Source organism: Gopherus flavomarginatus, chromosome 1 (genome assembly GCF_025201925.1).
Source record: "Gopherus flavomarginatus isolate rGopFla2 chromosome 1, rGopFla2.mat.asm, whole genome shotgun sequence".
In the NCBI taxonomy this organism is placed as follows: Eukaryota; Metazoa; Chordata; order Testudines; family Testudinidae; genus Gopherus; species Gopherus flavomarginatus.
This window is the reverse complement of record NC_066617.1, coordinates 136,041,851-136,056,061: the sequence shown is the minus strand read 5'-3', so window position 1 is coordinate 136,056,061 and position 14,211 is coordinate 136,041,851. Positions and strand designations below refer to the sequence as shown.

General features: G+C 45.3%; 1 protein-coding gene across 2 annotated transcripts in view; it reads right to left on the bottom strand.

Annotated features, from left to right (window-relative positions):
- Nucleotides 1-12,364, bottom strand: part of BORCS5 (BLOC-1 related complex subunit 5) — a 126,471-nt gene extending 114,107 nt beyond the window's left edge. The window contains exons 1-2 of one of the 2 annotated variants that reach the window (XM_050966732.1): nt 12,205-12,364; nt 6,695-6,838 (exon numbers count right to left, since the gene is read on the bottom strand). In XM_050966732.1, the coding sequence (XP_050822689.1) occupies nt 6,695-6,806 (112 nt within the window). In that variant the 5' untranslated portion in view covers nt 6,807-6,838; nt 12,205-12,364. Of the gene's footprint in view, nt 1-6,694; nt 6,839-8,757; nt 8,930-12,204 lie in introns of those variants that run through there. The other variant, XM_050966723.1, reaches the window with a different exon arrangement.
- Nucleotides 12,365-14,211: the final 1,847 nt, after the last annotated feature.

The following is a 14,211-nucleotide window of genomic DNA, read 5'->3' as shown; positions in this document are numbered from 1 at the left end:
AACATTTGGGGTGGGCAATACTGTGAAAGTAACTTAAAAGTGTCAGTTTCTAGTCTATTATTTGTAGTGGGGTAACACCCCTAGAGCCCCAGGCAAGTGCAGTATAAACTTATGGGGCCTTGCCCCTGTCAGAGGTTTCCAAAAGTTAAATGATCTATTCCAAGCTTAGTGAACTACATAAAGTAAATGATAGAAATATCTAGATTTCTTTCTACAGTTGTTTCAATTGTTGTATTCAGGAGTAAGAATGTACTTTAAAATTTTAAACCTAACCAGTGTCCCTTAAGTGACATGATACAAGATGTCAGAACAGTATTAGAGATTCTTACGTATACATAGTCAGCGAATTTCTATGTTTTCTGAAAAAAAACTAGAGTTTTCAGTTGCCTAGGTAGCCCCTGGAATCACGGTTAAAGTTGCCCCCTCCAACCAAAATCTGAAATGGCGTCCTTTGTCATAGGCCCATGCTGCTATACTTACGCCAGTTGACTGTCTCATTTTAATTGCTTCATGTGACACACTTAAAACAAAACAAACAAAAGATAACCCACATCCCTTTTGTTTTTGCTCTGTCTAGGAGGAATCAAGAAGGGAGGAGAACCTAGCCTGATGCGCTAATATCTCTGCTACATGAGGTATATGGGTTTAGTCTTTAGTTCTCCAGGCCAGCAATGCATGAATGTACAACAGGGGCAGTAGCTTGGCTTCTAATGAGAGGCCATCTCAAGCATCCTCCTTTTACCTGATTCAGGAATGAGATCTTTGTAGTGGGGAATGCAGAGGGGAAAACTGTCATCTTGAACTGGCTAATCTCCCCACTGAAAATAAAGTTGCATAGCCAATTAGAATACCTACAAGAGTAAAGGCTCTGAAGGGAACTTGTATTTTGTCAGCCAAACACTCAAAGGAAATTTCTTGGAGTTTCCTTCAAGTAGTTTTGAAGTGATATCATAGGCTCTAAGTAATATTAGTGACTTCTATATCTTAAGTTGTTGAAACTCACACTGAAGAAATGCTAGACAGTGTGTGTGTGTGTGTGTGTGTGCGCGTGCGTGCAAAATATAGAATACAATCTTGACCAATAGGGTGAGTACTTCTGGAGCAATGCTTCCCTTTTCCACATTTTTTAGCTGCAATTATTGAATCAAAATCCCCAGCAGTGCCTGCAGAGCTCTTGACATTAAAAGACTTCATATGGTAATGAAGATGGATGAATGTCTATAACTTCAAAGTGAATTTTGTGTGTTGGTGAAAGATGCAGGGTTAATAAACAGTGGAAATGAAGCCTTCTGTTTATCCATAGCACAGGTACAATCTGTGCAGTGCAAGTTTCCACACAGTGCCCTGCCTCAAAACCCCTTACCCACAAGGATCACCCATCTCTGGGGCCCAGTGGATAGTGTGGTCTCATGCTGACTTGATGACTCTTCCAACAAGGATGCCAGTTAGTATAACTTTTAATGTGAATATCTGCCCACTAGCCACTGAGAAGCAATTGCTAAATAGCAATGACTTTCGGCTTCTGCTGACCAAGCGTTTTGTGAAAACACTAATTTGGGGTGCATATCCCTTGACTAATTCCAAACCCTCACATTAATCAGTTCCATTAACTTGATTGGGACCAGTCATGTGAGTTAAGGGTTTGCAGAATCTGCATTAGATTTTGAAAGCGGCATAAAATTTAGGGAATGACCTTCATACTTGTACACCCCATCCCGATATAACGCGGTCCTCGGGAGACAAAAAAATCTCACCGCGTTATAGGTGAGACCGTGTTATATCAAACTTGCTTTGCCCACCCCCGTTCCTTGTTCCCTGACCACCCCCTCCAGAGACCCCTGTCCCTAATCACCCCCAGGATCCCACCCCCTACCCACCCCCCTGTCCCCTGACTGCTCCAAGCCCTATCCACCCCTCCCTCTGACAGGCACTCACCAGCAGTGGCGGGAAGCGGAGCGGAGCAGCCCAGCCCCAGTCTGCTCCACTCCGCCAGCTCCCAGCTGCGGCACTCCGCTTCCCGCTGCCGGTGAGTGTAGAGAAGTTGGGGAAAGGATGTCCCCCCGCACTCACCTGTGGCGGGAAGTGGAGCAACACGGGCCCAGCACACTCCGCTTTCCTTGCCCCGGCCTCAGCCATGTCGCTGGGGGGCAGCTGGGGAAAGGTCCTGCACTCACCTGCAGCGGGAAGTGAAGCGCCACGGCTGGGAGTTGGCGGAATGGAGCGGGCTGGGGCTGGGCTGCTCTGCTTCCCACCGCCGGTGAATGCGGGGAGGTTGGGGAAAGGACGCCCCCCACATTCAGTAGCAGTGGGAAGCGGAGCAACGCAGCCCCAGCCCGCTCCACTCTGCTACCTCCCAGCTGCAGCACTCCGCTTCCTGCCACAGGTGAGTGCGGGGAGGCTGGGGAAAGGACACCCCACATAGTCACTGGCGGTGGGAAGCAGAGCACTGCGGCTAGGAGCTGGTGGAGTGGAGCGGGCTGGGGCTGGGCTGCTCCGCTTACGCCGCTGCTGGTGAGTGCGTGGGAGATCCCTTCCCCCAAGTCCTCTCCCCCGAGCGACACATCTGGGGCTGGGATGAGGGAAGCAGAGCAGGCTTCTCCCGGCCCCCCGCTAATCCACTGGGCCACTCTGGGACTGCAGGGCCCCCAAAAGTGCCATCTCACAGCTCCTGCCCCCCAGACACTGGCGGGGGGAGCCCATGACCACCCCCGAGACCCTTTGCCCCTTATCAAATCCCTCGGCCCCAGCCTGGTCCAGCACCCTTAACACGCTGCTCAGAGCAGCATGTCAAAGCTTTACCGCGTTGTATGCGAACCCATGTTATATCGGGTCGCATTATATTGGGGTAGACGTGTATTTAGTGGCATTTATGGAAAAACTGAAATAGAGAAATCTTAAGGATCTGTTAGCTAACTCTGAAAATGTCAGCCACTTTGAGTTGCCTTGTATTTGGTCCTAATTAAAATTTCATTTGCTACATATTGATTGTACATACTGAGCACGGAGACCAGTCAGCATTTAGGTAAGAATCACATGCAAGATCAGGCCAGGCAATGGCTAAGGGACAAATTCTGCATACACAACTTCTAAAGACTTCAGTCTCCTAGGTTGTCAAATAGACCCTTGCTCTTGGGGACAGGGACTGTCTTTTTGTTCTGTGTTTGTACAGAACCTAGCACAGAGGGATCCTGGTCTGCGACTAGGGCTCTTAGGTGCTAGCATAAATACAAAGACAGAATCATCTTTCACCAGCACTATATTCACACAAACAGAAGACAGAGAGTGCACCACATACTGGGTCAGCGAGGCAGTCTAGTGGCAACATGCTGCATTGCCATTTCAGAGATGCAAGTTCATGTCCCACTTCCTCCCCCCTCAGCTGGCAGCACTGAAGAGTATGTTCGGTCCCAGGAACAAGCCCCTTGTGATGTTCTCCTGAAACTCCTATAACTGCCTCAGAGGGGCACTGTCTTGTACCTGAGGAAGCCATTTCCAGCTCTCCTCACAGAGGATGCCTACTGAAGACAAGAAGTTTGGTACTGCCAGTTTAAAGCACTAGTACATAAATTTTATTAACTGGTACAACATAAACTGATTTAAAATAGGAGTGGAGGGTAAATTGGGTGTGTTAAAGTCACAACTCAAAAATATATTTGAGAATGGCAAAGTGATTCCACAACAGAATTTAAAGAGCTGCCGACAGCTCAGGATAAAAACTGACAAGCATGCGACACAGAGACCACTCTGATAACTGTACAATAGAACACATTTTCTGTATTTTGATTCCCTGTGTTTATTACTAGGGGTATTTGTATGCAAACAGGATCTCTGCCTCTTAAGAGTCCACTAGAGCTTGCTGCTCATTCCCCCTTGAAATAATAACTGGCAATGTGCAAAATCAAATTCTTCTCCTGAACAGCTTAATGGGAGTCACAAGTATAGAACATTAGGATTTCAGGTGAGGATTAAACAGCAGAAGTATGGCTCTTACATAAGTGAAATCCTGGTTTTCCATGCAAATTTTACTAGCAATTAAAAAAGACGGGGGAGGGGAGGAGTGGACATTAATCTCCCTAGACATTTCACAGAAATACACCTCATTTTATTTTTTATGTTCAAAGACTGAATTGTTATCAGTGTTCTCCAGAAAACATTGAAGAGGCCAGATGTCTTCCCTGCAACAGATACGTGGGTTATTTTGGTTTTTTTAAAAGGAAAAAAAAATAAAATGAGGTAAAGATTTGCTTGCACAGAGAGCCTATGATGGATGTCAGTTATATCGGACAAACTGTTCAAGGACTAGTCATCCAAGTACAATTATAACTTCTACAATGCACCAAGGTCAGCAAACCCTAAGGCAAATGGCAAAGGAGATATCGGTTGACTACATTAAGCATTTCTTAAATTTTTCTAAGATTTAATAAAAGTGAATTTTAATAAAACAATTAATTCTCAGTTTCCGTTTCTTCACTGAGTTGAGCTAGGTTTCAAATCTGTTCTTCCCTCCATGTAAACCACACACACAGAGCAAGATTTCCCCAGATTCATGCCTAGTAGTAATACCTAGTTCCTATACAGCACTTTTCCATCAGTAGTTCTCAAAGTACATTGCAGAGGAGGTCAGTATCATTATCCTCATTTTACCCAGGGGAAGTGACTTCCCAAGGTCACCCTGCAGGCTAGTGGCAGAACCATAAACAGAACCCAGGTCTCCCAAGTCCCCATCCAGTGCTCTATCCTAGGCCATGCTGCTTTCGGTGATTTGAATGCAAGAATCAAACACATTATGTTTTACAAATACAACACTTGGGCTGGAGAGACAGGATGTAATTATTTATTCAGTGCAATATAGTCTAGTTTGCAGCTCTGCCCAAGCGTTAACAGATGTCAGCATGACCTACATGGTCGCAACAATTAAATGGCTAAAGACTTCCTAGCAAACAACTGCATAACATTTTTTTTTTAAGGGGGAGGAAGGGGCTGGTCACCAGTGACCTAGTGTTCAGTGCTCTGCATGGTCTTATGTGGGATCCAGGTTCCATCTCCTGGTCTCTGGATTCTTGGACTGGCAAGGGTAGAGTGCACCAAACTGGTAACACTTCAGCCCTTTGATGGCATTCTCTCTCACCACTGAGCAACATTGTAGCCAGTTATGAAGCAGTGCTGATAGGCTTTGAAGCAAGTCACAAACATGGATTATTTGGAGCACAGTGGTCTCTTTTCTCCCCCTGGGAATACCAATCCAAATGAAGTGCCCTCACTAATCCCTTTCCTTCACCTCCACCCATTTGCTTCCCCTCCTTACCTCCCTTTTGCTGGAAAGGATCCTTCCAAGGTCACTTCTGTTGCATTCATCCACTTGCCTCACCTGAGAGCTCAAAGCATAACCATACAGAGCTCTAAGGGGCTTCCCCAGCTCAGAGACACTCCAGCACTGCAAAACTCTGAGACTGGTCTAGGACACTTGCAATCTCTATAGCAGGGGTGGCCAAATTTACTGACTCTCCGAGCCACGTATGACAACCTTCAGAAGTTCAGGAGCCAGGGTGCACCTGCCAGGGCTTGGGGCTTCAGCCCTGCCAGAGGCACCTGCTAGGTCTCAGAGCTTCAGTGCCAAGCCCCTGTAGACACACCCCATGGGGCTGGAGCTCCAAGACCCTCCACCCCACCAGGCAAAAACCAGAGGCAACGTGGGGATGCACGTGGGGTGACATGCCCCGCTCGGTTACATGGTGCCACAGGGCCCCCACCCTGAACAGCAGTTGCTGGAGCCAGCAATCTGGCAGATGCAGTGGTGAGGAGAGGCAGCGGTGAGGAGAGGCAGCGGCAAACAGCTGGGCGCTGGAGGACGAGGACGCTGAGAATAAGAGGGAGGGGGCATGACTCAAGTTATTGGGAAGGGCAAACCTTTAAACTGTGCCCCCCACTCCCTCCTCACAAGGCTGGTAGGTGGAAATTGGGAAGAGAGAACTCCACAAGTCACACTTTAACTATAATGGAGCTGCATATGGCTCACAAGCCATGGTTTGGCCACCTCTGCTATATAACATGCAGGCAAAACCAAGGTAACAGACAGACACGGTGCTCCTATCAGCAACACACTCAGACAGGAGAGATGTGGAGTATCACTTTCATACAAAGCACCAGAAAAGCAAGTGAGCAGCTGGGACAAAGGAAGGGTCAGCTCAGAAGGGGAATAGAACAGGCAAAAGAAGGATGGGGTGAAGGGAAGGAAGAAGATGTGGTGGGAATAAAGGTTTTGAACTGATACTAGGGGACACTATTATGTTCTATAGGCCCCAAAGGGTGGGTACTTTCTCTCTACTCATTTTATTTTCCAAAAGCCTCCAATAACAAAAAGTCGAAAACAATTTTAACGTACCCTCACCAGGCTGGGCAACCTAACAACTAAACCAGGTCTCTAGATCTCTTGTAATCACAGAAGTATGCCCATGGCCTCTAGGAGAGGCAGAACTTCCACCATTCCCATTACGCCACTGCCCCTGCTCACCACTCCTCAGGATAGCACAGTGGTGTAGGGCTTATGGGTGCAAGGCATAAAACATAGATTGGGGAAAGAAGAGAAGTGATTAGATCATCAGGAACCTGGACTCTGACAGAGATGGGGTTGTGTCCCCTACTGAGTTTCCTAAAGGTGAAAAGTGCAGGGGGGAGGTGCAGAATTCTCTCTTACCTGTTAAAAGGGGCTGGAAAGTTGGAATCTCTTGCAATTTTATCACATCAGGATCGTTGCTTACGTTCCGTGAGGACTGTGTTCCTGGAGCCACCACCACAATATCATCCATTTTAGCTCGTTGCTTGGCTGGAGAAGGAGATGCTGTAGGGAAAAATAAGTAAATCAAACATTTAAATGAATAAGGAGGTACAATGCTAATGCTATCACTACTGATCTGCTTCATCTTTTGCCAAGAAAGCATGACTGTGGTGTGTGCAGTCTGTCCATAATAAGGTTTTCTGTAGCAGTCACCACTGGAGTACCTAGGTGCCTCCCAGGTAAGTGAAATGGACTTCACTGTGCTCTTCTACTTTCCCTGGTTATAAGAGGTTCTGCTTGATAGATGTAGATCACACACACACTTTTATATTGGGTTATATCACATTCAGCATTATTCCAGGGTTTTTTAAAAGTCAATGGAAAGCTGAACAAAGAATATTTGTTACTTAAAAATAGACAGCTATCAGAAAGTAACTGCCGTGGGCCATTTCAAACCGTCACTTAGACTCAGAAATGCTGCACTTCTTAAAATTTTTAGAGCATCACCATCAACTTAAATTTGGCCCAAAATTTTAATGTTATTAAAAACAAGCCAAAGAACAACAAATGTTTTCATTAACACACACCACACCACCACCCCTCCCCCCAACAGTTAAGGACTTAGTTTCAAACAAGTGAACAATCTCCTGCACCATTTGAAACTCAAAATATTGCAGCCTAAAGAATCTTAGAATGGCATGAATAAAAGTGAAACTGACTTTGTTAATATTCACTACCTAGAGAAATGTAAAAAAGTACATATAAAACACACACACACACACACACACACAGGCAAATACAGCATTTTTATATTTCTTTCATATTTAATAATCTAAAGGGCTTATTAGTAACACAAGCAAAGATATTTTTGACAACACATGATTTTGAAGGTGAAACTATCCCATTACATTTAGGGTTTTTTAAAATCCTCAAAACATTGCCTGCTACAGTCACTTTCTGCAGTTAACTAGATGTACATGGTGTTTCAGCTATTTGTTTTAAACTAATATTGTTACTCATTGTGATGAAAATTAGATAAAACAAACTCTACTGAAGTCTCTCTCTCCAGTAATCTTGGCTGGGGCTAAAGCTCCTCCATCCTCCCATGGCCATCTGCTTAGCATGCAGCACAGCTAGAGAGAGATGAACTGTGCAAACAAGACACTCTGTAGCCATGTTGCCCGCAGTATTCCCCCACTCTCCTGAAACACATCTGCCAGTATACACAATATGATCACTAAGATGCAGGGATAAAGTTAGACAGATGTTTCTCTCCCTCTGCTCTGACCACAAAATTTCCTCTTCACTGACTCTCCACTCATTTAATCTTTCGCAGCATGAATGTAATGCTGATCCTCACCTTCAAGACTCTGAACAACATCTCTGCTTCTGTTCCCATATCTTAGTCCTAACAGATATTTTAGTATGCTTCTGCCTTGCCACCCCTTGTGATCAAACAGTCTCCCACTGCTTGTATACAAGTTACCCATGCTATCATCATCCTGATCCTTCCATACACAGATGCTTCTGCACAATCACCCACTACAACAGCAGTAAGAGGAAGAACTATAGCAACATATACTAGCTGCTTTCTGCAGGGGAAAAAAAATGCACACACCCCCCTAAGGCTCCACGATCAAATGCTGTTTTCCCTTGCTATAGAAATTGTGTCTGGTTCCCCTTGCTGTCAATTTGTTGCATCCCTGAGACATGTATAAGCAGGGGCTGTCATTTTAGTCTCCTGTAAAACACTGTGCAAACACATAGGGCTCAGTAATACATATAATCACCCAGCCACGTATTAACAATGAGTACACAAAAATCCCTGCCACTCCTAACAACCAGCACTACCCAACTCACCCCAGAAATCCAGACTGCACACCAGAGATTATGCTGCTGCTGCTACCTCCTCCCCCATACCCTTCTGACTGGTGGGTTATGACTATAGCAAAGGGGTGAGAGGAGGACACAAAGAGACCGACCTGAAGTGCTCAGATCATTTGGCCGGTTCTCAGCTTCTGCACTTTGCTCAGCTCCCATGGTGGCTGCTCCTGCTGCTGCTGTGCTGGGGGATTCTCCCTGGGACCACTTCGCTGCTGGAAATACCCCACCCACTCCTTTCCCCGGGGGGAACTAAGGGCAGCAACCTGCCCTGGAAACCAAGCACCTGCCACTGCACTGAAAGGCAATCTCCCTCCACCGCGGGCCTTTAACTGCTGTAGCCACAGGGCTCTGGTCCTGCCGATTAGGGAGAGGGGGATGCGGTGCATACACAGCACCTCAGACCCCACACCCCCCAACTCCCTCCTGCTGCAGCTGGTGCCGCCTGTGTGCAGGCTGCAGAGAGATGGCTTCCGGGTGCCAGCAGCCAGCCAGCTAACAGGATGTTTCTGTTCCTGGGTCAGGAGGAGGCCTCGCACATGCAGTAAATGGGAGGAGGGAGAGCTCAGTGGCTCCGTTTTAAAGGGCCAGCTTCACTGCCTCACGTCACACAGACAGCAGCAGTGATATTATTATCCTTACCCTCGGCTGGGTTTTTGTAGGGGGCTTTTGAGCAGGAAAAGAGTGATAACAAGCATCTTGCCTGCCAAACGCACTGAGAGAGAAAAGGGAAGGTATTAGGAGACAGGACTGGAAAAGGAAAATAAAGGAGCCTTTTAAACTGCTAACTAAGATGAGAAAGGAAAGGGCTGGGGGAGTCAGAGTTTACTGGAGTATTGAACATCCTTGGGCCCTGATCCTCAGGGCTGGCTCCAGGTTTCTGGCTGCCCCCAGGGGGGGAAGCTAATTGGTAGCACCTCAATTGCACCACTCCCCTCTTCAGCAGCAGGTCCTTCACTCCCTCCCCTCCTCTTCAGCAGCACCTCAAAGAAGAAGAGGGACCTGCTGCCAAATTCCTACAGAAGACTCACCCCAATAGTGGACAGAGTGCCACTCCTTTGCATTGGCCACCCAAGCACCTGCTTCCTTAGCTGGTGCCTGGAGCCAGTCCTGCTGATCCTGGTGTCGGGGACTTTAACCCAGACGGCAAAGTTCGTTGTCTGACCGCAAGAGAGACAGGCAACACCAGCAAGGTCCGATCAAAAGCTCTTTATTGACAAGTGCACTCATCAATAGAGAGCAGCTCGTCTCCAGAGAGAACCAGCCTGCTCTTTACATCTTAGTATAAGCCTATATAGACAGTTCCATCGCGTCATAAATTATTCACTGGAGCAACCCACCCCCTTCTTCTAACAACTAGAAACTAGACACTTTTAGTATACATGTTTTACAGCATTAGGTAATTAACAATATCTTAGCAAACACCAGAAGTTAGGAATGTAGGGGAGTTAAAACAGACAGAGAACCTAACCAAGGAGTGAAAACAGGGAGGCTGGGATTTCTTATCAGTTCTTCAAAGGAACTGTTCCTAACACAACACAGTTGGTACTATACCAGGAATGCAGCCCCTCCCTTATCTCACTTTTTCCCAGCGCTTCGTGAGACATGCTGCTTCTTAGTTCTTTTCCACTCAGGGATTACCCTCAAACCTCTGTTAGCCTGACTTTGGTCAGGTTGGCATACCTGGTTTTGTCTGCTATATCTTTATTCAGGCCTAACACTGGAGACATTTATTCATAGAACATCAGGGTTAGAAGGGACCTCATCTAGTCCAACCCCCTGCTCAAAGCTAGGCCAACCCCCAGCTCCCTAAACGGCCTCCTCAAGGATTGAATTTACAGCCCTGGGTTTAGCAGGCCAATGCTCAAACCACTGAGCTATCCCTACATATGCACCCTGCACACATTTATCCATATGCTTTTTGGCTCCTTGGAGCTAAGATCAAGTGTAAGTAGTTTCTCAGCCTATTAAAGACTATGATCAAGTGTCTTGATGTGTTTGGTCTTTTGGCCCTGAGATTAAAACCTTGTCTGTGTCTCTTGGACTGTGAAGTGCAAACATTATCTTCTAAGCTAATATCGAACCTAGCTGATCTCTCTAAGGGTTTTGTACTGCCACTACCCATCACCTTACTATCTGAGCACCATTCATGTGAAATAGATTAGCAATAGCAAAGTCCCCGCACCTCATGGCATCTTCGAGGGCTATAAACACTTTCCTTAGGAGCAGGTTATTTGTTGGTTTGCGTGGTCTGTTTGTTGATTTGGGGTCTGTTTCAGGAGGGAAGAGTAGTAAGGGGTATTGGTGTTGTGACTGCCATTCTTGTTATATGGGAAGGCTTTATCAAAGAGGAAGATTTTGAAATGTTTTCTAAATATAGGAAGACTCTGGATATATTTAATCTGGACGTTGATTCTATAAGCCTCCGTAGGGTTACTCCTATGAGTAAACTTACACATGTGAGTATGCGTTTGCAGGATCACAGCCTAAATCTTCCCACATATACCCCAGTCCTGGAAACACATACTTAACTCTTGACCAGTCCTATCAATAGCAGTCGAGTTAAACATATGCATAAGTGATCAGCGTCTTATGATGAATTTGCTATTTGTGTGTTTCAATGAAACATTTTAAATGTAATTCAATCATCATTTAAATTGTCCCATTTCTGAGGCAGCAATGAATATGCCCACCTGATTTTTTCAGAAAAAAACCCTAAGAGTAGCATTAATCCATGTGCAATTTGTCAGTGATTTGTATTTATTAATTTTTCAATGTATACAAACAAATTTTGGCAAAAAACACCTGCAAACATTTTTCTTATTTTAAAATCATTGGTCACAATGATGGGATTAGAGCCTAAATGTTTATCCTGAACACCTTAATAACAAAAAACTAAATAGAAAATCACCTTATTTTTCTGATTTTATATTTTTAATTATTTTTGTTGAAACTATGAAATTGAGCACCCATCTTTTAAAAAACAAGTAACATCTTTCTGTGATAAATAACTAATCAGCTTCAACATGCAGGAAGCAGCACTCCATATTTATCATTGTGACAGAGCTTAGATAATAACAGCCAGATAGAAAGTTCATATGAGGCTTAGGTTAAGCAAAACGAAAAAAAATCCTCTTTGAAGGTTTCAGGTTTATTGTTTTTGTATCTAACACAATTAAAACAGCAACAAAACCCCCTCTGGACACATTTCCTTCATAAAACTTGAAAAACAGGACTATCTATAAACACAAAATAATATAAACAGACCAACTCTTCACGGCTGGCCTTACCATGAGGCAAACTGAAGCGGCTGCTTCAGGTGCCAGACTGAGCGGGGGGTGCCACTAGGCCCCAGAGTGTAGAAAATTGTGTCTGCTGCTGGTGCATATGTATTCTCTCTGCTCTAGATGCACAGAGATGGTGGAGTGCTGTGCTGGAGGAAGGAGGGCACAAGAGACATAACAGGCAGGCAGGAGAAAAGGTGAGAAGGAATAACAGAAAGCAGCAGGAGCTGCAGGAAGAGAGAGGAAGAGGAGCCTCTTATGCACCTCTCTAGCACCTCCAGGAGCCGGACTGATGAACACCAGCTTCTCAGGGAGCTTCCTGTTTCCTGCTGCTTCCCTAAACCCACCTGAGGAGAACAGACAGTCAACTGAAGCAGTAGGAGCCAGCTAGGCCCTTAAGACGCTGATATCTTCCCTCACTCAGGCCCTGCTACCCTGCTTATTTGTCCCCTTCAACTGAGTGTTGAGAGCCACTATAGCTGGCACAACACAGCAGTCATGAATGAAAGAAGAAAACACCCCTCTGGGGCAGCATTCAGAAAAAAGAAAGCAAGCAAAGGAAGCTTTTCTATTTAAGCAGGAAGGAGCTCTCCTGAGATACATAGACACAAATGTTCACAGTGAGCCTTCCGGCCCCAGTGAGTTTGAGAGTGATGAGGAGATGCCTGATCTTCCAGTTAGTCAAAATGCAGGTAACCTGGCAGTTACTGCAGCATCTATATTGCCATCTCAAATGGATGTAACCATGCACATTCCTGAAGAAAAGTGTAGATCAGAGAAGAATGTGGTGGAGGTGCAAGAAACAGCTGTTGCTGAGTTTAGTTCCTTAAGTCTGGATGATCCAGAACTGTTGACCCACTTGAGCAGTAGCCTGAGGGACTTCCTTGTACCGCATGGACCATAGCAAGTGAAAAACTTCATTTTCCTCAAAGACAATGAAAATAGAAGCTTCCGTTCAACACATTACGGGTGTGAAATCCCCAATGGTGACAAAGTGGAGAGGCCATGGCTTATGTACTCAAAAACCCAGAATGCTGCATAGTGTTTTTATTGCAAACTCTTCCAGTCTAATGTTCCAGCCACATTGGATTCTACAGGAACAAAGGACTGGGAAAATCTGGCTAGAAATCTGGCATGCCATGAGAAAGCAGCAAATCACCAGAGAACATTCCATAGGTGGAAAGAGCTTCGGATGAGACTAAGGTTAAAGGCCACCATAGATGATCAACGTCAAGAGAAGATTACATCAAAGTCTCTTTACTGGCAAAATGTTCTGAAAAGGCTCATTTCCATTGTGAGAATGCTTGCTACCCAAAACCTAGCACTGCATGGCACTTCAGATCAGCTGTATGTGCCAAACAATGGAAACTTCCTTAACACTGTGGAACTGATGGCTGAGTTGGATGCTGTACTCCAGGAGCCTCTAAGAAGAGTCACCACCCAAGAAATGTACACACACCACTACCTTGGACAAACAATTCAAAATGAGATCATACAGTTACTGGCAACAAAAGTCAAACAGAAGATTGTGGCAGATCTGAAGTCAGCAAGATATTACTCTGTTATTCTGGACTGCATACCTGACATCAGCCATATGGAACAAATGACTTTAATGGTGCATTTTGTAACAACAGCAGACCCAAATGAAAATGTCTCTGTAATGGTGACTGTCAGAGAGCATTTTCTAGAATTTATTGACATTGATGATACTACAGGAGCTGGTATGACAAATGTGCTTCTTAAAAAGCTGGAAGATATGGGAATTGCGATGGCTGATATGAGAGGTCAGGGCTACGATAATGGTGCCAATATGAGAGGAAGGAACAGAGGAGTGCAGACATGGATCCGAGAGTTAAACCCTCGAGCTTCTTTTGTCCCATGTAGTTTAGTTCTCATTCATTGAACTTGGTGGTCAGTGATGCAGCATCAGCTTCTATTGAGGCTGCTGAATTTTTTAGTGTAATTCAAAGCATCTATGTATTTTTCTCTGCATCAACTCATCTATGGCAAATTTTGAAGCAACCTCTGGGAACATCTTCTCTGACACTGAAACCACTGAGTGCCACACGATGGAAAAGTCGAGTGGAGGTGATAAGCCTATCAAACACCAAATTGGGAAGATAGATGATGCCAAAGTTGCCATTATGGAGCATAATGCTATGACAGGAACTGTTTGTGGGAGAACAGTGGCAGAGGGAAATAGAATCACCAGAAACATACATAACTTGAAATTTCTGTGTGGCTTAGTGTTGTGGCATGACATACTGTTTG